General features: G+C 37.0%; 2 protein-coding genes across 3 annotated transcripts in view; both read right to left on the bottom strand.

The window, feature by feature from the left end:
- Nucleotides 1–1,333: 1,333 nt before the first annotated feature.
- On the bottom strand, nucleotides 1,334–13,776 carry LOC114472422 (gasdermin-E-like). 2 transcript variants are annotated; one of them, XM_028461673.1, is made up of 11 exons: nucleotides 13,551–13,776; nucleotides 11,425–11,489; nucleotides 10,540–10,765; nucleotides 10,139–10,331; nucleotides 8,600–8,777; nucleotides 8,388–8,508; nucleotides 6,458–6,604; nucleotides 4,607–4,728; nucleotides 4,210–4,393; nucleotides 4,051–4,121; nucleotides 1,334–1,690 (listed from the first exon to the last, which is right to left on the bottom strand). In XM_028461673.1, exons 3-11 carry the CDS (start codon nucleotides 10,748–10,750, stop codon nucleotides 1,457–1,459), a joined length of 1,461 nt encoding a protein of 486 aa, XP_028317474.1. In that variant the 5' UTR covers nucleotides 10,751–10,765; nucleotides 11,425–11,489; nucleotides 13,551–13,776; the 3' UTR covers nucleotides 1,334–1,456. The 2 variants fall into 2 exon arrangements, with proteins under 2 accessions (XP_028317474.1, XP_028317473.1); XM_028461672.1 differs by lacking the exon at nucleotides 11,425–11,489.
- Nucleotides 13,777–18,264: 4,488 nt separating this feature from the next.
- Nucleotides 18,265–22,036, bottom strand: part of LOC114472418 (oxysterol-binding protein-related protein 3-like) — a 31,639-nt gene continuing 27,867 nt past the window's right edge. Inside the window, exons 19-22 of the mRNA XM_028461669.1 lie at nucleotides 21,216–21,360; nucleotides 20,990–21,116; nucleotides 19,643–19,765; nucleotides 18,265–19,558 (exon numbers count right to left, since the gene is read on the bottom strand). Of these exons, the coding sequence (XP_028317470.1) occupies nucleotides 19,462–19,558; nucleotides 19,643–19,765; nucleotides 20,990–21,116; nucleotides 21,216–21,360 (492 nt within the window). The 3' untranslated portion in view covers nucleotides 18,265–19,461. The remainder of the gene's footprint in view (nucleotides 19,559–19,642; nucleotides 19,766–20,989; nucleotides 21,117–21,215; nucleotides 21,361–22,036) is intronic.

Raw genomic sequence — 22,036 nt, 5'->3', positions numbered from 1 at the left:
TTTATATAGTTAGGTTTTTAAAAACAATAAGCGTTGATGAAATGCAAATGAAAGTAATTCACATACTCTAACTTTTTACATGATTTAAAATCTTTTGTACCACATTTTAAAAACATACTACATTGGCACATATATTCAAGGATGTTATAACATATATCAGTAATACCATGTCTTTTTTTTATATAAATATAGTTGAAGTAACAGTGAAGCAATGACAAGGCACATTCATAACATATTGAATATTTGTGTAGTGCAAACTTGCAGCTATTCTATTTAATATGATGAATTCAATGTATTTATGTAAGGATTTTTTAAATATTTTTTTTATTTGGGACTCCCGGAAAACTTGCCATACATAGCAACAGCTGATGGGGATCCTATATAAACAAACAAACAAACAGCACAAGTACAGTACAAAGTATTTCATCTACTGGTAAGTATAAAAAAATACACATTTTATTTTATGATAATAAATCTTTGAATATTACTTGTGTTTTGGGGAATGAAACACAAAAAAGACAATAAAAAAACAATAATTTCAAATTAGAGCAGCCGTACAGTGCAATGATATTGAAAACGCCTTTATAGCACGTTAAGGCCTGTAACAGTTTTCATGATACAACATAAATAATTTCTACTTAGATGGAGTCCACTGACTTTTACATTTGTGTGCAAAATATATAACTGCAAAAAAAAAAAAAAAAAAGCAACAAGTAAACACAGCAATAGTTTGTATACGTACTCTAACTGAAACAAGTGAGCTATTCACAAATAAATAACAATAGATTTGATAGCTATTTAATCACTATCATACACATATAGTCTTCATATTAGTGTGTATTTATTAAAGGTGGAAAATCAAGCATTAAAGGGGAAAAAAGCTTTATAACACAAACAATTACATTTGTAAAAAAGCATGTATCACTTTTCAGGTCATTAATATACATTTCGTCGTACTACAAAAATAGTAAGTGCTTGCATTGCGTAATAAAACCTATGCAGGATGTGTTTTAACAGATATATATATTTATATACATATATATTGTGATACTGGTGAATCCAGCCTTAATGTTGTTCTGTGTTGCCATGTCTGGGTTGCCATGTTGGGTGTTTCCGTGTGTTTGCCGCCCTGAATTAATGTAAGTGATTGTGATGTTTCCTTTTGTTCGGGACTGTGTCCTCACTCTCGCGTTAGTTCGTGGTTGGTGGGGGTAGAACGAAAATTAATAGGTGTTGGCGGGAGGAGGAGGAGGAACGTTAGTTCATGTTCTGACAGTGTGGATGGTGCGTAACGGCACTGTGTGCGATTGTCCTGCTGCTCTGTAACCAGCAATCCTTATTTCACGGCCCATCCACACTACAATATATATATAAATAAAGCTGTGTGGATAAAAACAATCAAACTAAGAATACGTCCATTAATCGACACATTGTGCCCACTCACAGGCTAACGCGGCTAGTTCATCCCATGACACAACAAGGCCAACCCGTGAACGCTGAGACAGAGAACCAATGGGAGAACTCCAGCGTTATTGTCAGTCTCCGCCCACAAGCAGACGGCATCTCTCCTCAGCTTCACTTTGACAGAGTAGAGCACCTGCTCCACCAGCTGGAAGGACTGAGAGTCCTGCAGAACCCCAGGGAGATCCTGCACGGAGAGCGGCTCACTGTTCTCCTTAAACCTGCACATCTGGACAGAGAAATGAACAGGTTTGCCGTGTGTTGCAATGTGTGATAGACCAATACATCGGCGGGCCGATATTATCGGCCCATTTTTACGGACGATGTGGGCTGCTGCGTTCACCGATCCCCATTATTTACAGAGAGCTTTTTACTTGTTCTTGTTCTACATCACCTGTTTTTAATATTTATTACATGTTTTTTATTTGTTCTTGTTCTACATCACCTGTTTTTAATATTTATTACATGTTTTTTATTTGTTCTTGTTCTACATCACCTGTTTTTAATATTTATTACATGTTTTTTATTTGTTCTTGTTCTACATCACCTGTTTTTAATATTTGTTACATGTTTTTTTATTTGTTCTTGTTCTACATCACCTGTTTTTAATATTTATTACATGTTTTTTTATTTGTTCTTGTTCTACATCACCTGTTTTTAATATTTATTACATGTTTTTTACTTGTTCTTGTTCTACATCAGCTGTTTTTAATATTTATTACATGTTTTTTTATTTGTTCTTGTTCTACATCACCTGTTTTTAATATTTATTACATGTTTTTTATTTGTTCTTGTTCTACATCACCTGTTTTTAATATTTGTTACATATTTTTATTTGTTCTTGTTCTACATCACCTGTTTTTAATATTTATTACATGTTTTTTATTTGTTCTTGTTCTACATCACCTGTTTTTAATATTTATTACATGTTTTTTATTTGTTCTTGTTCTACATCACCTGTTTTTAATATTTGTTACATGTTTTTTTATTTGTTCTTGTTCTACATCACCTGTTTTTAATATTTATTACATGTTTTTTTATTTGTTCTTGTTCTACATCACCTGTTTTTAATATTTATTACATGTTTTTTACTTGTTCTTGTTCTACATCAGCTGTTTTTAATATTTATTACATGTTTTTTTATTTGTTCTTGTTCTACATCACCTGTTTTTAATATTTATTACATGTTTTTTATTTGTTCTTGTTCTACATCACCTGTTTTTAATATTTGTTACATATTTTTATTTGTTCTTGTTCTACATCAGCTGTTTTAAATATTTGTTACATGTTTTTTTATTTGTTCTTGTTCTACATCACCTGTTTTTAATATTTGTTACATATTTTTACTTGTTCTTGTTCTACATCAGCTGTTTTTAATATTTGTTACATATTTTTTACTTGCATATTTTTCACCTTTGATCATTTCAATAAATGTTCCTTTTTAAAAAATTGAGACCATTTGTTATCATCATTGTGTAATATTTATGGAGCAAAAATAATATCGGCTCCAAATATCGGCTCAAGAAAATCGTTAGTCCGTATCGGTCATCGACTAAGGCTGATGGAAAAAAATCGGATTCAGCATCGGCACTAAAGAATCCATATCGGTCGATGCCTCGTTGCAATGCAAACGACACGAGGAGTCTGACATTTTAAATATACTGAAAGAATTACATACTGTGATGCTTTTGCCTTGTTTAAAAAGTAGAAAAGCAAACGACAACCCAAACCAAATGATTAGCTCAGCCCGGCCTCTAGAGGGCACAAGAGTTTGAAGAAAATGAACAGTTTATCAGAGACAGAATTTAGAATAATGACCAATATGAGCAATAATACAAGAAAGAACGAACAAAAGAAGTTTATTTCTGTAGTTCTGTTGTTTTGTGTGTTTTTGGAGTCCATTTGTATATTTTTTTTCTCATTTTCTAGTGTTTCTGTTGTTTTTTGTATATACTTCTGATTTGTTTTTGTTTTTTGTTTATTTTGGTAGTCGTTTTGTGTCTTTATCTGTAATTTGCATGTTTTTCTGAGGCATTTTGTGCATTTACATTGTCATTCTGTAAATTGTTCTGATTTTTTTATGTCGTCATTTTGTAAAATTTTGTTAACCTTTTGTATGTTTGTTGGAGTCATTTTATGTATTTATATGTAATTACTAATTGTGTATGTCCTTAGAGTAATTGTGTATTTCGGTTATAGTTCTGTATATTTTTATGTAATTTGTGTGCGTTGGGCAGCACAAAATTAAAACAATGGCCGCCAGTTTCTCACGTTTACAATACATACATTCCAAAAACTCAAATTTAACTAGAATACATGATGTTTTTGGACAAATTATTTACTTGTGAAAGGTATTACTACTATTATGTCATTCTAAAACGCTGACGAATAAAGCAACTATATCATTTCTCAATAATACTAATTATTGTTCAGTTTCAGTAGACTGTGCAATGTATATATATATTTGTTTTTTAGAGATTTTACCATAAAAAATATATATAACCTATATATAATAAGCAGTATTTTGCATGCATGCTTGCACAGATAAAATCTATTACTGTGATCATATTGATAACATGTGTAACTGACCAGTGCGTCAAAAGCCTCCAGAAAATCCGGGCGGCTGTCGCCCAGAAGACTCAACGTTTGATCGGGTAACTCTACAAAATGAAACACATAAAAGCAGATATTTAAATGTTATTAATATGTTGCACGACAAAGAGGTTGTGAAATACTGACTGGTCTCACCTTCGATGGCACTGACCAGCAGGTGAGCTGCACTCAGGTAAGCAGGGAACGTACACTGTGTGTGGGCCGAGTGCTGGTCTGAACCGGGTCGGTCCAGGATCGCGGACAGGGTCGCTCGACCACTCTCAGACACGTCGTCTTTCTCATCTTCAGTGAAAGTTTCACCGCCACAAACTTCCTCCAGCTACCAGAAAGGAAACGTCAAAAACCAGTAAGAAGAAATCACGGGAGAAAATCGGAAGCCGCAAATACCCAAAATCAGTATTATATCATTTAGAAATTTACAATGGTTCTGTATTTTTAAACGCGTCGTTTACAGTGTTTGTTACGCAACTCGTGAAATATCCCGTTTGCAAGTTAAATGAGGAACTTTGAGAGTTTTTGCTGAGTCACTCACCACATCCTGCAGGTACGTCAGAGCTGATCTGTCCTTCATGGTCTCCTGGAGGTGTTTGATGAAGACGCATCGGGTCGACTGGGGAAGCTCTGACAAAGGGGAAAGATCCATTTCCTGTGATCCTGTAAAGGAACACACTGACTTTACTAACAGATAACACATAATCAAATCCCAACATTTAACGTGTTGAAAAAATAACAATCCATGACTTTAGATGGAATAAAACAGCTGGGAAATTACTATGTTTGGACCATGGTTTACATTGTAATTACAACAACCATTTCAGTCCCTCATGAGAAAAAAAGGTGGCATATAGAAATGTATTGATACAGAATGAATACTTCTAACCTACGTGTGTCAAACTTAACGCTCGGGGACCAAATCCGGCCCTTCAGAGCATCCAATTTGGCCCGCAGGAGTACGTATGCAAAGGGGCAGAACATTTCTGGTAAATTTCCACAGAAACTTAAGCTCAGGAATTTTGGAAAATACTCAAATATATCAACTTTCCACGGGAATTATTTTTTCTAGAATTAACTAGAAATTTAGAGAAGTTATAAATAACTGCAAAAAAATACAATAATAAAAAAAAACACTTCAAATAGGGATGCCAAATTCAGGGAATTTTTATAGTTGAATTTAAAATAAATGGAAGGTTGTCCCTTAACAAGGATGTTAAATATACTTAAATCTACTTATTTAAAAGTTCCTCTCAATTTCGGGATAATTTTAAGAAATAATTTCCGTGAGAATACTTCAGTACAGTAATACACAAATTTAATAAATCTCCAATATTTGTAGCCCTCACAGTCTTCCCCATACTTCTATTACAAGATGGCAGCCATTTGTAATCTGAAACTTTTGAAATAACTCTTATATTTTCCAAAACCCTGTAATTTTACTGAAATTATACAACAAAATAGGAGTGAGACAATATCTCGATACGGCAATATATCTCGATTATCGATATGCTCGTGCTAAGTATCGATTTAAAAAATAATATATATATATATATTTATTTATTTATTTTTTCTTTTTTGGGGGGGTGATTTAAGATTTATTTATTTTTATCATTTTCAAAACCTTTTCTGCTTTGTCACTAAAATGTGCAGGTAGGTCTTCACAGAAAATCGTTTACTTTGGTATGTTGACACTTATTTACAAAAATGTTGCACTAAAATAGTGTCACTAGTGTCTGATCAATATATCGATAATCGCAGTATCGTCATATCGTGAGATAATCGTTATCGTGAGCTTTGTATCACGTATCGTATCGTGAGGTACCCTGAGGTTCCCACCCCTACAACAAAAAATTCCCAAATTTAAGAAACAATGTCTTAAAAAAAAAAATAAAAAAAACAAGGAAATTTAAAAAGAATATCCTTTAAAGATGACACAGTAATGTTGAAATTGTTCATTGTCCCAGCCTATAGCTGTGGGTGGCCCACTTGAGGTCAAACTGGTTTGTATTTGGACCCTAAACTGCTTTAACCCTTCAGCTAACCAGGAACTGGAAGCTTCCAAATTGTGAATACATACAGGGTCCATGATGCTAATCAATGAAAGCTAACGGCTTGAAAAAAAAAGCAGAAATAGGCTTGAATGAACACATTCAAGCGTCACGAGGAAAAACCCAGATTTAAGAAGAAAGTTTTGTTCCTTTTCCTTTCGATTTATGACATGGCAAAAACCACACTCTTCCTCTCTAATGCCATGTGACACCCCAGAGATCTCCCACTACTCAAGCATGCATGTTTAGAATAAGAGGAACTAATCTTAACCCTGTTGTATCACTGCTGTATTTCAAGTTCCTCATAGCGAATGAATGGGTAACTACAGTATGTGACAAACCATTAAGAAGTGCATTCAGTGGGAGCTTCTCTGAACTGTGGCCGTTGCTTGTGCCGTCCACAACAGTCAGAGAATCAATGGATGGGAAGGATCCAATGGGAGAATCCGACTCAAAGCCGCCGACTGTGCCTGGCTGAAGACATATGGCTGAGAATGCACATTTCATTAGTCAGTTACACACAGAAAAGAAGAGAATGTACATTAAAAAAGAAAGAAATATAAGTGTGTTACTGTTTTTACGAAGGATGTGTGTCTACCCATTTACTGCACTTCTCTATAGAACCCTTAATGGTCCACGTCGTGAGGTAAAAACAGGAAACGCCGCTGGCTAAAGCATAGATATACTGTATATAAACACTAGATGATGCAAGAGGGATTCGCCAGCGTAGCTCTACGGTAGCTGTTGATCAGCTTAAACAAAAATACCCTTAACTCAATGAAATACTGACGGATTCACAAACGGTTTGTCTTATTACAAACCTTATTATACATAGGTATGACATAGGATGCTTGTACATGTTGAAATGGCCGCTTGCCGTTTGAAAATTGAGCAAGTTATGGTTATTTAAATAGTACGTGCACCATTGACGACGATGTAATGAGCGGGGCCAGATGTCTGAGGTAAGATTCCCGCCACGCTCCCCATTGTCTAACAGTGCGGGTAAGTCATCTAGTGTTTATATATATATATCTATGGTGGTTTGCCTCCAGGCTCAGCCCCGCCCAACAAAATACGTCAAAATGTTTACAAACAATCAAAGGGTCTATTCCGCGCAACCGTAGTATTCATAAGTGCATTTAGGCTATCAAGACAAGGCCAGGAAAATGTATTTAAAAGCACTTTTCATACACAAGGCAATTGATTAAAAATGTCAACAGAAAACATTAAATCAGAGTGAAAATCTCTGTCACACAACAGATATCCTCTTTGTCAGATATTAGCAATTATCTGCTTCCATGGTCATTAACACTTTGAAGCTTTGGAAGAAATTCCGGAAACACTTATTTTGAAGTTTTATACAATAAGGCTGACATTACGCTGCCATTATCTGTCATTAGCATGAATAAAGTGTCTTGAAGGCTGTCACTAAGCGTCATTTGGTCATTTATGACACCTTTGACTAAATTATGACACCTTTGGAGCTATGCTGGCATTTTTTGTGGTAGGCGGAGGGATTTAGTGGGGTTAGGGGTTAAGGTAACAAACAACACCTTATGACAGCCTTCATGACACCTGATTCATGCTAATAACAGGTGTCATGTCATAATAATGACAGCGTAATGTAAGCCTTCATGTGTAAACCTTCAAGTATAGTGTAACCGAAATTTCTATCCCCATTAATAACGATATAGTAAATCCAAATATATGGAAACCCCCATTTTGTGTTGAAAAATCAGGATACAATCCAGATCCAATTCGGATGAAACTCTGTGGGACAATTAAGGAACTAACCCAATATAAATAATGGAATCTTCCATGGCATAAAGGCCTATATTTGGTTAAAATTTTGTCAAAACCCATTAAGTACTTTAGACATAATCCCGCTAACAGACAAACAAATAAACACCATTATAAATATTAGCCCCTTGGTTTTTATTTTATTTTGTAGTTCTTTTTACCTCAGCCTGATGTGGGCGAGGTAAGAAAGCCATTTAGGTTGCCATGACGTTGGCGCAGATGTTGTTCATTTGGATTAAGAAGAAAACAGTTTTAGATTGTTTTTGGTTTGGTCGCCTGTGTTTTCACCATTTAGGTTGAAATCTTTTGTATATATTATAAACCTTGGGTTATTATTGGACTAAAGCAGCAAATATATCAAAGGCAAAGGTGGACATTCTCATTTTAATCCATAACTGAGGACATGTCAAAATAATCCATGAATGCAACCAGTAGTGAAAGTGTAATGGCTTTTCATTGAAAGTCACTCACCGTAGTGCCCGTTCTTCTTAATCTCCAACTCCAGGACGCTGAAAGCAACGACTGTCCCTGGAGGGATCTCCAAGGAGACGTCACTGTCCATCTCTATGCTATTAGTGTCCTTCACCTGCACCTGAAGACGCACAGTCATACGCAGTAGAGATTGTTAGCGTACACTGAAGCAGATCTTTTCAACAACAAACACTGCAGCTGACTCAATGGACCTTGAATGACCCCCCCAGGAGCCCCAGCATCCACAGCACCCCCTGAAAGCTGCACTGCTCCTTCTTGGTCTGGCTGACGGAGCAAGTGTTGGTGGTGAGGATCCTCTCCTTCACCACCGCCAACACTTCAGCCCTTTTCTTCAACTGTTGGACCAGAACGTGGTGCATGTCCACCAACCTGAGGCAAAAACAAACACTCATCACTCTTGGACTTAGTGGCCCTCGTTTATCAAGCGTTCGTACGTTCAGATCTGAGCGTTTGACCAAATTAACGCAGACTTCGGTATTTATCAATTTTGACGCGAGCGTATGCTACGATCAGATCTCACGTCAGGTCTGAGCTCGTGGGCGCAAATCTGAGTGTGTGCATTCGTGGTTCAGCAGCAAAATGGAACTGAGACTGAAAATAAAGTATTAAACAAGCCTTGGCTGTCATTTAGGCATAAGCAGACACATTCAGAACAGATCTAAACGGATTATTAAAATGAATGAAACAAAATAGAATTAACTTTAAAAAAAGCCCACGTTATTACTGATACCTCTATTTTGATTTTCCTTCTATGGAATACTGTATAACCCTGATGGTAAACTTTGCTACTGAGCAGGAGCTCATAGGTTCACCCAGTGCACACAATAGGCTGAAGGCATAATAAACACAGACAAAAGACAACATTTAGTCATTTTCACAGCGTTTCTTTTAATGTGATATTTATTGCTTAAAGCATGCGGACTGAGGCTGATATAAATGTCATATCAATGTGTGTCTCTCCAGGATCTCTGCTGTGAATTTGCTCGCAGCGCACACAGGGGGGCAGACGTCACCTGCTCGGTAGCTTAATCTCTTCCACAGAGTATTTAAATGCGCTTCTTAAATTCAAGTTTTCACACTGTCAAAAACCACGTAATTTAGTAATGTTGTTCCGATACCCTTTTTTCTTTTTTTTGTCCCGATGCCGATACAGATATCCAGATCCGTAGTATCGGCCAATACCGATACTGCGGTGTTTCGAAAAAGATATGATCTGTTTTTCACCAAAAATCAGGTCTTTGAAATCGCTGATATTTTCTCTCATATGTAGGGACGTTTGTTTGTTTTTCGGCAACATGAAAACGCGACCCCGTGATTGGTTCACACATGTTTCCACGCTCAGGAATCAGGGCAGCAGTGGGAGTCTGGAGAGAGAAAAACACAAGATGCTGCGTTTGAAGAAGAGTTTGATGCTGCAAATGGCATCGCCATGTTAATAATTAGTACATGTCGATACCGGTGCCAGCCTTTAGTGCCGTATCGGGGCCCCTCCTGATACTAGTATCGGTATCGGCACAATATTAAAGCTGGGATTGATTAAAAGATTGCACTTCTTGTAGTGTTAACCTTCAACAGAATGTGCAGACAAGGTAAAAAAGAAAAAAAAAAAAAAAAAAGCTGGGATTGATCAAATACGAATGTTTCATAAATCACATGTTGGTCCTGTCGTAAAGGGTTGATAAATGAGAGCCATTGTGTCTGAGGACTTGGTAATTGATGAAGAACTGCACCTGTTACTGGAGTCTCGTAGCAGCTTTTTAACATCCAGTTCCTCCTTCTTGAGTTGTCCAAACCCTGAATACAGCTTGGACGAACCCTTTCCTTCCACTACGACACTGACGGAGCCAATCTCACTGTCCAGCTTTCCAGTTAGCTTGTCTCCAAACATCCCTTCGTAGGTCAGAAAGTCCTTCTCAGACACGCCTAAATGAAAGAAACGATGCCTCACATTACACAGATACGGCTTTGCTATAATCCATTTCATTTTCGTGACGAGGATAGCGTAATGTTTACCAAGGCAAGGCAAGTTTATTTGTATAGCGCATTTCATACACAAGGCAACTCAATGTGCTTTACATGATCAAAAATCACAACAGAAAACATTCAACAGCTTAAAATCTATAATCTATACCAGGCGAGAGCACCGCGTCACCAGACAGCAGATCAGCCAGGGTGAAGTCTGTTGGTTGGTACTTGGGTCTCTGCCAGAACCAGATGCGATCGCGTTTGACGACGATGGCCATGGGCACCAGCTTCTGTGAGTCATTCACCCGGGACACGTGGATGAGGCTTCCCTCCGGGTCGATCTGACGGACAAAGTTGGAAGTGGCCTTGGAAAACATGGCTGTAGCCGAAGACTGAAAGAGAGAGTTTGGAGTTAGACACCAGGAGAAAATTAGCCAACCCTCCCTTTAGTTTTTCCCTCCAGTTTTCCAGTCTTGATAAAGGTTATGTAACAGCAAGCTGCTCCAGTACAAGTACCAGTAATACGCGTCATCTGGAGCCCACGTGTGTGTGTGTGTGTGTGTGTGTGTGTGTGTGTGTGTGTGTGTGTGTGTGTGTGTGTGTGTGTGTGTCCAACAAACTCCACAAAGGAAGTGTTTTGCATGTTAATCATATTAAACGTAACCAAAAACTCTTGCATACACTCACACACACACACACACACACACGCACACACACACACACACACACACACACACACACACACACACACACACACACACACACACACACACCATGATCAGCTTTCATAGCATGAATTCTTAAAGTGACCAGGCTTAGAAAGGAAGAGCTTGTGTTAGAACAGAGGGAGAACAGTGAGGCACGCTGTATATAAAAGAAAGAGAGTGGAACGTTACACAGACTATCAAGAGGTTGGAAAAACAGACGTGGAAAATAAGGAAGGACTCAGGAGTGAAGGAAACTGTAAATTCTGACATGTTTTTCATGCTGTAAAAGGGTAATTACTAATTGGGTTAAATTATTAAAGATTAGTTGTAATTTGACTGCATACCTTCTTTGGTTTAACCTTGAATTTATTCCAAACGCTGCTACCTTTTGTATTATGGGTGCAACTTCCTGTGTGGTAAAATAGATCAAAGAAACATGTTCAACTAAACAGACAGTTCTAGCCTTTGACTAACATTATTCCATAGGCTATATCAGTTTGTGATCACTTGATAACTTCAACATGTGTTCATTGTTAAAACATCGTAAAAGATCCAACATTAGGCAATATTGTCTCTTCATTTATTTACGCAGTTTTAAAAGAAACTTTGGTTGATTTTCTTATTCTTTTATATTTTTTTTTTAATGCAAAACACATTCAAAAACAATATTAGACATATATATTGGTGTGATCGCAGAAGTATCAAATGTGGTTTTTTGATTAGAAACTAAAATCTGTTTTTAATCTGACCTTTCATAACTTTCACTTTTAGTCACCAGTGTAGCCTATTTTTGTAGAATATTATCAGACCATCATCATACACAGCACACTGTGAGTAAACATATGGAATACTTTGACAAAGTTAAGATGTCTGTTGCTGTCTCACACTGAGGTCAACTTTTAGATCAGGGGTCACCAACACGGTGCCCGGGGGCCCAGGTAGCCCGCATGAACCATGTGAAGGGCCCTCGGGAGCTCTAGTCACCAATGAGCTCCTCATCTAAAATCTGATTTACTTTCCGGGATTCAAACTCACAAATGACAGATGTAGATAGTACTTAGTAGAGTTAAATACTGCTGCATCTGATAAAGTATTTAAGTATCATCTTTAAATGTTTATTTTCACTAAAACATTGTGACAAATGTTTTTTAGGTGTTGCAGATCTGGTATACGGTCAATAGTATGTTATATATAATATAATATACGATAGGGGTGTCCCAATCTGATATTGATATCGGATATCAGCCAGAAAACGAAGATTGGATTTTATCGGACTGCATCTAAAATCTCCAATACATATTATATTATATCTATTCAATTGTTGAATACTGTAGATATTATGTTTAAGGTTAAAATGTATGTAACCAATTGGTTAATAATAAATGTGGTCAGTTTTCCTCATACCTACTATCGCTGACTATTGTTCTCTGTTTGAGTGACATCACTTGATCAAGACTTTTCTAACATTCCACACTAGAAAATAAGTAATAAAACTATGTATGATTCACAGTGTTGGGAACGTTACTTTAAAAAACGTAATGAGTTATAGTCACTCACGACTTGTTCAAAGAAGTAACTGCGTTAGAAACTGAATTACTCTATAATAAAAGTAAGTCATTACCAAGGAAAGTAACTATTTGCGTTACTGTTAAAAAAAAAAAAAGTTGCTATATGTCAAATAAATCACATTTTTTAGATGCTTTCGGATTAGCAGTTTATTCAATCAATGCATGTAACGCACCGCAGTTAACGTTCAGTAACGATAACGGCGTTGTAACGGCGTAAAAAGTAATTAGTGAGATTACCCCGTTACTGAAAAAAAAAAGCCGTTACATAACGCCGTTATTGTAAACGCCGGTATTCCAAACACTGATGATTCGTGCTGATATCGTATCGGGTCAATATCGGTCTCGGCCAGTACTCAAGGCTGCAATATTGGCATCATATCGGAAGTAATAATAATAATAATAATAATAATAATAATAATAATAAAAAGTTGTATCGGGACATCCCTATTAAATACTGCTGCATCTGATAAAGTTTTAGCATTAAATTGCCATCTTTAAACGTTTATTTTCACTAAAACATTGTGAAAAATATTTTTAAAGTGTTGCAGATCCTGGTGTGTAGTCATAAGTATGTTATATATAATATGATATTGATATGGATTTTCATAAAACGTGACCGAATTTTTACATTTTACAAATGTTACATGTTATAAGATTAGTTAAAAGTCGTTTGTGAGATGATCATTTTCCATGAAAATGAAACCATTGCATAAAAGAGGAGAAATAAAGTGTTGTGTTTTAAGTTACTACTAGCCTAACATATGATCTTACCCTAGAATGAAAAAGTTAACGTTTAGTAGGAAGTGCTTTTCTCACTGGTTGGTGACCCCTGTGTTATGTTTCAGACGCGTGACTGGGATTAATTCGTACCAACGTCATATAATAATACGTTCTTTTCTTACCTCTGCTGGTATTTTTCCAGTTTGACTTTCTCAGACTTTGATCGACGTGTCCAGCTGTCACTCCGGGAATCTCACCAACGGTGCCATGTGCGTAAAAGTGGAACCAAGAACACACTAACGTTAGTTTGTCTTTATGCTGCAACAACGCGCTTCCAATGCGCAACGCAACGTTTAACTAAGTCTGTCTGTAAAAGCCCTCCTCCTCCTATTCTTACGTAGTTCATCACCATCATGTGGACGCACTTAACTAAGGGTTGCGCGCGCGCGTGGGTGTCTTTGAGGACATGAGCAGACTTGCCTGTTTTTTTTTTTTATTTATTTATTTTTTTAAAAATTCAATACTTAAAAAATAAATTCCCATAAATATGTTTGGAAAAGTGTGCGCGTGTGTGTGTGCGCGCGCGCGCGCGTGTGTGTGTGTGGTTGATAGATAACCATGTAATTCTCTGAAAACTGTCAGGGAGTTGTCACAGATATAGAGACATAGATATAGAACAGTAGTAGTAGTTTTGCTGAAATAATATGACTGTATTTGTAGAGTAAAATCAACAATGTATCCTTAGTTTGCACTTCATAAATTGGTTTAGTGCTTTTCAAAGTGACCACCATTACAAATGCTGCAGAAAATAGTTTTTGCACGTATAACACAGATGAGATCTACAGTTGAATAATACTCAAATAACACATTAGCAGAGGTGTAAAGAGTACTGATAGATCCTACTCAAGTACTGTTACTTCTACTTTGATGTTTGCCATGTTTTTGATTTTTTTTTTTTTTTTTTTTTTAAACTGCTATCAAAGCCATTGTGTTGTTCCAAGATTTTAATTGATAATGAACCTGATAAATTTGATAATCATATCTTTGGAAATTTTTGTTTTTTTTTCATAGGCCAGGCTGTCATAGGCTCTTGAGAGCTGGGGGCGGGAGGGGGCGTATTCAGGTGTAGCGTGTGTGAGTGGCACATTCCTCAGCCTATCACAGGATGACCTGTCCAATGTCCCATTTTGCCGCCTGTCGCGGCTGTTCCTTTTACGTAATTAAAACTAAACCAAATTGGTCGCGGTGGGCTGAGCCCGGGGGGCGTGACTGATGACGCCCACACGCATTAGCGCGTTGCTCTGCGGCCTCCAGTAGCTCGGACTCCGCTCAACGTTCAATGTACGCATTCCAATGTGCGTGCAAATGCGCTCAAGTGGTTTCCAAGTGCGGTCAAGAAAGGATTTCGCCGGTGGCTCACGTCACTCCAATGTGCCATCACGCTTACAACTCACCTGTATAAGTCACCTCTGCGTAATTGATAGTGCACGCTAAGGCTGAACGATTCATTGCATTTGCGATATTATCGCAATATCATAACGATTTTCTAATCGCAAAGGCTGCGATTTTTTTTCTTGTCTTGTACTGTCCTGTTAAGTTCAGAGAGTGTTTAAGAAGTGCAGTCCACGTTTACATGTTTCATGAAACGTAACGTTAGTTAGATACGTTGAAGAGTTAAAGCCACAGATTTGTTTGCTTTATTGTTGTAATCTGTGCTTTAAAATGTATATTTTTATATTTATTTAAAGTTCAAATAAATCTGAAATTGTTTATTATGAAACAGATTGATTTATTGCTTGTGTTCATCAAAAAACACATGACAAGAGGCCCTTAAAAAAAAATTGCATATTTAATCACAATTGCAATATTGAGGAAAAAAAAATCGCAATTAGATTATTTTCTAAAATCGTTCAGCCCTAGTGCACACCCAGTGACATTCCCAGCACCAATAGACCAATTAAAGGTAAACACAAGCAGGCAGCCACCACTCTAGATAATTGCCTAGTTTGCCCTAAATGGCCGCGCCGGCCCTTTAAGCAACAGTCTAAAGGCTGAAACATACTCTGGTGGAACAGACTCCTCGGAGGTCCATGTGGAGTTGGGAGGGGGAGCATGGTTGATTCCAAACAAGTCTCAGGATTCTACATACTGCAGCTTTATGGGGACAGTGGCACTGCATTTCAAAAAGGGTAGCCGCTGCACTGCTAGCTAAAAGCACGTTTGGTTAGTGAATCACATTTTTGACTTTCTGTGAAAATCCAACTGTCACTGTAGAACACTTCTTCCTCAAGCTGTTGGACTCTGTGTCGGGTTTACCCTGACCTGCTCTAAGCTCCGCCCCCCAGGTCAAAACCTTACAGGTAATTAATGAAGATATAGAAACATATAGCTCTATCTTCCACTTTGCAAATGTAGATCAAAGTATCACTTTCCAGTTTATTTAATAAGGGATAATGTACACTGTCACACATTAGTGATGCACAATATTATCGGCATTGACCGATATTGGCTTTAAGATTACGACAATTTCACGTCAAAATAAAACCAAAAACACACAAAACAAGACGACAAAAAAACAAACTCATTGTTCTTGACTGTATTAATGCTCAGATTGGTAAATATTCTAAATGCTGACATGAATATTATTAAATTAATACAGATTCAGTTGTTAACATTTTTAGTGTTATTAAAATGGTTTTATGACTAGATTTACGTGATTTATTATTGATTTTACTTTTTTAATTTTGACATTAATCACAAGAAGAAAAAAACTGTTCATTTCAATGATTTCATTCCATTTTACTTACGATTGGACTGGAAACCATTACGCCGATGAAAAAAAGGAAAACATTGTTTTACGTTTACCTTATAATCATGTAATTAAATGGAAACAATGGACGCTGAATGTGTGTCCACCACAGGGAGGCTATAGGTTTGTCCCAAATGGCCACAAGTGAAACCATTAGGATTCACCCCCAAAAAAAACATTGTTACTGGTTTAGTAATGAGTATTTATACAAAAAAAAAAAAGCAGAGAAATTTAATTTGAGTTTGGTTATTGTAGTTATTTCACCCGCTCTCCTGTTTTCTATCCAGCTCTTACATTGTTTTGATATTAAGTGATGGAGGGAAATAAGAACATTAAAGAAAATTTTTTGGAATGCATCCATATAATCTGTCCTTTACAAGCCTAAAAAACTACTTAAAATCTAAGAATCATTGACATAAAATGTAAAAATTTAAACCAAACTGTAACAAAAACCTCAAAGCTTACTGAACAGACTAATAACTGCAAATATGAAACAAAAATCTTAGATACAATGAAGTATTGTATCTCTTTTTAGATAAAGCTAATATTGAGAGTATGAAGAGTCTGTTCTCACAAGTCAGCATTCCAGTTGATGTCACAAGCACGATGTCTGTACTCTGAATAAAGCATATAAATGTTATTAACATGCTTAATAAAACCGGAAAAATTCCATGGATTTAGAAAAAAAAACCAAAGAAACAGGAAGTGAAAGAGTACGTTTGGTCAAGTCTAGGACAAAATATGGACATCTAATGTGCAAAGTTTAGTATTTTAACTCTCAACTCAAATGTCTGAAGCAGGGGTGTCAAACTCATTTTTGTTCAGGGACCAGTTTGATCACAAGTGTGTCGCAGCTTTTGTGCACATTAATTTTGAAATTAGACAAATTATGGAAGGCATCAACAATATCTAAGCAATAAGTGACAGATACTTAAATGTCACTTGATGTATTTATTTTTTTGACCAATTGTTATTTAATTTTGAAATTTTGTGGAAAAGTTTGATAAAAAATTTATTTTAACAACAATTTACAACTAAATTATTTAGTAATTTACACAATGATACTTTCGCCAGCGGGCCGAATCGGATCTTCTGAACGGCCGGATTTGGCTCCCGTGCCTGAAGTTTGACACAGTGGTCTAAAGCTTAAAATGAAAGCTTATGTCTAATAATGTGGTTTTAAGTCAGATTTCAAGGACCAAATGTCCTGATTAGAAATAAAAAGCCTATTTACTTCCTAAATATACAATTCTTTCAAACCTTTGTGTTTGCATTTGTTAAGGCTGAACCAACAACAATAAGTGACATAATCCTCCCAGAGAAACAAAAAAACACAAGAAACAAAACACCGTAACTCGCCCCATCCTCTGTAGTTTATTATCTTGGTGATTCCTGTTTGCAAAGTGGAAATCAGTACCGACAGAAGTGTCACAGCCGTGGCAGACTATTAACAAGGCAGCTCACAGAAGAAGGCTAAATATCAGAGTTAATAAATCAACCATTTAGTCTTTTTTTTTTTTTTTTTTTTAAAGCATCTTCAGACCTTTATTAAAGTCTTCAGTTTGTTTTCACTGGTTAACATCTCCATTCTCTTAAAGGAGCCATTTTTGAAAACAGTAAGTGCAGCACAGCAATAAAAGGCACTTTGGTCAATTCTGATATGTAACGTAACTAAACAAAGTGATAATTCTTTCTACTTTATACACACACTCATACATACACAGTGTGGCCCTCATTTATTAACTGTTCATAGGTTCAGATCTGAGCGTACAACGTGCGTTCGACCATATTCACGCAAGCTCCGGCATTCATCAATTCTGACGAGATCGTACGGTACAATCAGATCTCACGTCTGGTCTGACTCTGACAGGAGCGCTGCTTTGACTGGGACCAGTAGGGGGAATGCTGTTGTATGTGTACAGAGGAAGTGTGTGACATAGGGCTGGACGGTATGACCAAAAATGTATATCGCGGTATTTTTCAAAATTCTAACGGTTTCACTGCATTTTTTGAGCATAATCAGGTGTTCACAGCATTTTCTACTGGTTGAGAGAGGAATTACTGCAATAGGTTGACTTAGGATGGTCTATTATACTGTCATGATGACTGAATATTGTAGAATAATTCCACACTAGTATTCTTTGCCGCAATAGCTTAACATTAGCATTAGCATTGGTGGTTTCTTATGATGAATAAGGTAGCGTTTTGTTTGCTGATCCACCAGGACTGGTTTCCGCGCTATAGGAATGACTACGTAACGAAAATATATACCGGTATACGGTATGAACCAGTATACCGCCCAGCCCTAGTGTGGCGTTATTTTAACCTGTTTGGCACAACATTGCATTGGTGAATGGAGCGATGTGTCATTAGCAGCGCTGTGTGAGGATCCAAAGCTGAACCAGTACCAGCACAGCCTCCACTGAGGATTTGTTCACTTACTTTAATGTGTTATTTATTGCTTCCAACGTGTGGACAACTGAGGCCAATAAACGACATGTTCCTGCATGTGTGTCTCTGCCCTGATATGATGGTTTGATCGCTGTGCAGCGCACACTAGGGAGAAAGAGAGAGACGACTCAGACTTTTTCTTGACCAAAATGTAAAGAAGTGTCTCGATCAAAAAGCAGGGATTAATGCGTTTAGGCTGTGGATTAGTAACATTTCATTTAAACCATCATTAGGCATTGGTTAAGTTAGTTATTGAGAATATAATTCAGATTTCAGCCTGAGTCCTCTCCAACACGTAAAACCTCCGTTATTCTCTTCCACAAAGCGTTTAAATGAGCTCCTTTAATTCCAGTTTTCACACGACCAAAAAGCCAATCTTTGTTTTTTCTTCACCTCAACTGTGAGGATTCAGATTTTCAGCTCGGAAACATTTATTTCTTTGCCAGTGTTTGTTTGACCTCAGTTGACAGGGCCTCTGACCCTGGAATATTTGAGGGCGTAACATGTAAAAGGGATCCTCCACTGTTTTTACAAATGTGGCCTAAAATCTTTGAAATGTCCATATTAGAACAGTGGATCACCCCTTTAATGACGATCAAATTCAACCATGGCATTTATTTGGTCCTGTCGTACGACACAATGTGCACTGAGATTTGCACCCGTTTTCACGCAAAATTGTTTAATGAGGGCCTGTGTGACGACACATACACTGTACTCCAGAGATAATCAAAGACAGAAGTAGGAAGTCCAAGAGTTACGGTGACATGAAGTGGTTGGTGTGAACCAGGGCAGCTGGAAGTAGTTGTTGGGCAAACTGGAGATGAAATCAGATGTCACCACAGCAAGGGGAAGTCGATTTTGCTGAAGCCGGGTTCTTTACGCAGCTCCCAGTACGTGTTGTTGCTGACCCACATGTCATCTTTAGACTTCCTGATGAGACAACAGACAAAGAAAGGTGTGTTTATGAGAATGAATGCCTAAAGCTACAGTGAAGTGGATCACAGTGTGGCGTACTTAAAGAAGCGAGGCTGGTGTGTCATGTTGTTTTCCTGCAGCACTCTCCTCCTCTCCCTCTGGAGCTGCTCGATCCTCTGTTTCTGCTCCTCAGCTCCGTCTGTGTTTCCCTCCTCCAGCAGCCTGCAGCCACAGCACACAAACCAGGCCCACCGTCACACGGTGGCCTTTGTTTTGGTCTATCCCAGGGGTCGGCAACCTTTAGCATCATATGGGCCACTTTAGCCCCGCCCACTAAGCAAACAGGCGGCTGCTTTGTGTCTGTTTACGTGAGCTATAATTCCCCTTTAATTCAAAAATGAAACATTTTCCTACAATTCTTCCCAATGTTTGCAGCATTATTAAACGGGATATAATCAAACATTCACCAGTGCTATTTAGTAGCTTTTGGTACATTTTGTAACATCAAATACAATTTTAGGCTTGCTTTTTATATCAAATATACACTTTTTTCACAATTATTTTTCTAAACTTTTCCAAAATATTTTACCAAATTACTTAGTTCTAGTTTTTTCAAATTTCATAATTTTTCCAGGAATTTTAATGACCGTGGGGACCCTGAATACAGAGAAGAATGGGGTGGTCAAAAATATTAGCACCAATGTGAATTTTTGCCTTCAAAATACGACTGATTAACCTTCTTTCAAACCACAAGTTAATGGGTTTCCTAACAACAAACATTCAATCATCATAACAGGAGTCCAAGGAACTGGGTGTGAGAAAAAAACATAAATTCCGTGATTTATCAAATATGAATATTCTATCAATCCAAAAATCCAAATCAATTTCTTTTTAATCATGTTTTTTTTTTACTTTACAAAAGAAACATTTAGTTGCGCTAACATATGCATAGCGAGAAAACGCCTGGTCACTCTGTCAGTGAACCACATCAGACCTTGTTAAAGTACCTCCCTGCTCTATGCATTTTAGTTTGGAAGCCGACTGCACTTTATTTTCATAAAACATACGGGGAATATTTATAGATGTATGTTGCTGCTTTGTTTTTAGCTACATACATCTATGTATTCTTAAATTCTTTATTAAAGCATTTAAGAACTTAACAGAATCAGAATTTGTTGTAGAAGCACAAGTGAAACTTTTTTAAAAATGTCATTTGACAGTTTAATAAACATGCCACTTATTTATTTTTAATATTGGTACTTGAATTACAGTTAGTTACTGTTTACTTGTTCTCGCCAGTTTAAAAAAGAAATAAATTGTAATTCATACCATACAATATTGATATCGTGATATATTGCCATGTATATCGTATTGTTTAGTATCGGGATATAGATACAGATTGATGTGTGTGTGCGTGTGTGTGTGCAATATGTGAAGAATGGTGACCTTTGATCTGGTCTGAAGCGTGTGTCTGTGGGGGGCAGCAGAGTTCTGACGCTGGGGTCCAGCTCATTTAACTCCACTGCAAACTGAGTGAATCCATAGTACTGTTCCTGCTCCACTGGCATGGGCTCTGCACACACACACACGCACATGCACACACGTACAGTTAATCGACATGTTACCGTCTCAGTTAGTGACCGTGGACAGATTTTAATGAGCGTTCACTCACTCGCTCTCCAGACACACGTAGCCAGAGGCGGCTCTCCTCGAAACACAGACTCGTGCCATTTTCCAAACATGGAATAAACCACTGTTCCTTCTGCGTCCGTGACCACGCCCTCAATCTCGTTCACTGTGGAGCTCCAGGTTTTGGCCTAAAATGAACAAAGAAAGATGTAATAATAGCCTGGTTTGTATTACGATACATTATTCGATTAAAAATAATGTGCTTGAATCTGATTACAAGTGAAAAGATTAGAGTAAATAATCAGATTATTGGTCTGTGTAGATAACTGAATGACAATAGATGGATTATATCAGACATAAGCCACATGCGACCCTCGGTCTAATTCTATGCGCCCCCCAAAGTAAAGGTACAAAATGACAAAAATACATCAAACAAAAACAAGAATACATTAAAAAAGTAACAAAGAATTACAACATTGGAGGAAAATACAGTAAAAACAAGAGAAAAATACAGAAAATACTCTAAAAACACACAAAACTACTCCAAAAATGAACAAAACGACAACAGAACAGAGAAATATACAAAATGACAACAAAAGTACGCAAAAAGACAAGAAAAACACAATAAATGACTGCAAGTCCACAGCACTAAAAAATAACCAAAATGACAACAGATAAACACAAAAATTACTCCAAAATATGCAAAATGACAGCACAAACACATAATAAGACTCCAAAAAACAGATTTTTTAAAAAAAAATACACAAAAGGACTAGAGAAATGCACAAAACACCTCATTACTAAGACAACTGGTTATTTTTTTATTTTTTAAAACCAGTTAATAGTAATATTGTCACTTCTGCT

This window comes from Gouania willdenowi, chromosome 11 (assembly GCF_900634775.1).
Source record: "Gouania willdenowi chromosome 11, fGouWil2.1, whole genome shotgun sequence".
Lineage (NCBI taxonomy): Eukaryota > Metazoa > Chordata > Actinopteri > Blenniiformes > Gobiesocidae > Gouania > Gouania willdenowi.
The sequence above is the reverse complement of the archived record's forward strand: the minus strand, read 5'-3'. Positions and strand labels throughout refer to the sequence as shown.

Bases quoted from the DNA above. Each gene is read 5' to 3' on its own strand.
- LOC114472422 (XM_028461673.1), bottom strand. From the start codon at position 10,750: ATGTTTTCCAAGGCCACTTCCAACTTTGTCCGTCAGATCGACCCGGAG. The intron at 4,394-4,606 runs GTGAGTGACTCA...CCTTTCTGGTAG, and splicing joins TGACGTACCTGCAGGATGTG to CTGGAGGAAGTTTGTGGCGG. The intron at 4,122-4,209 runs GTGAGACCAGTC...TTCATTTTGTAG, and splicing joins GCTGGTCAGTGCCATCGAAG to AGTTACCCGATCAAACGTTG.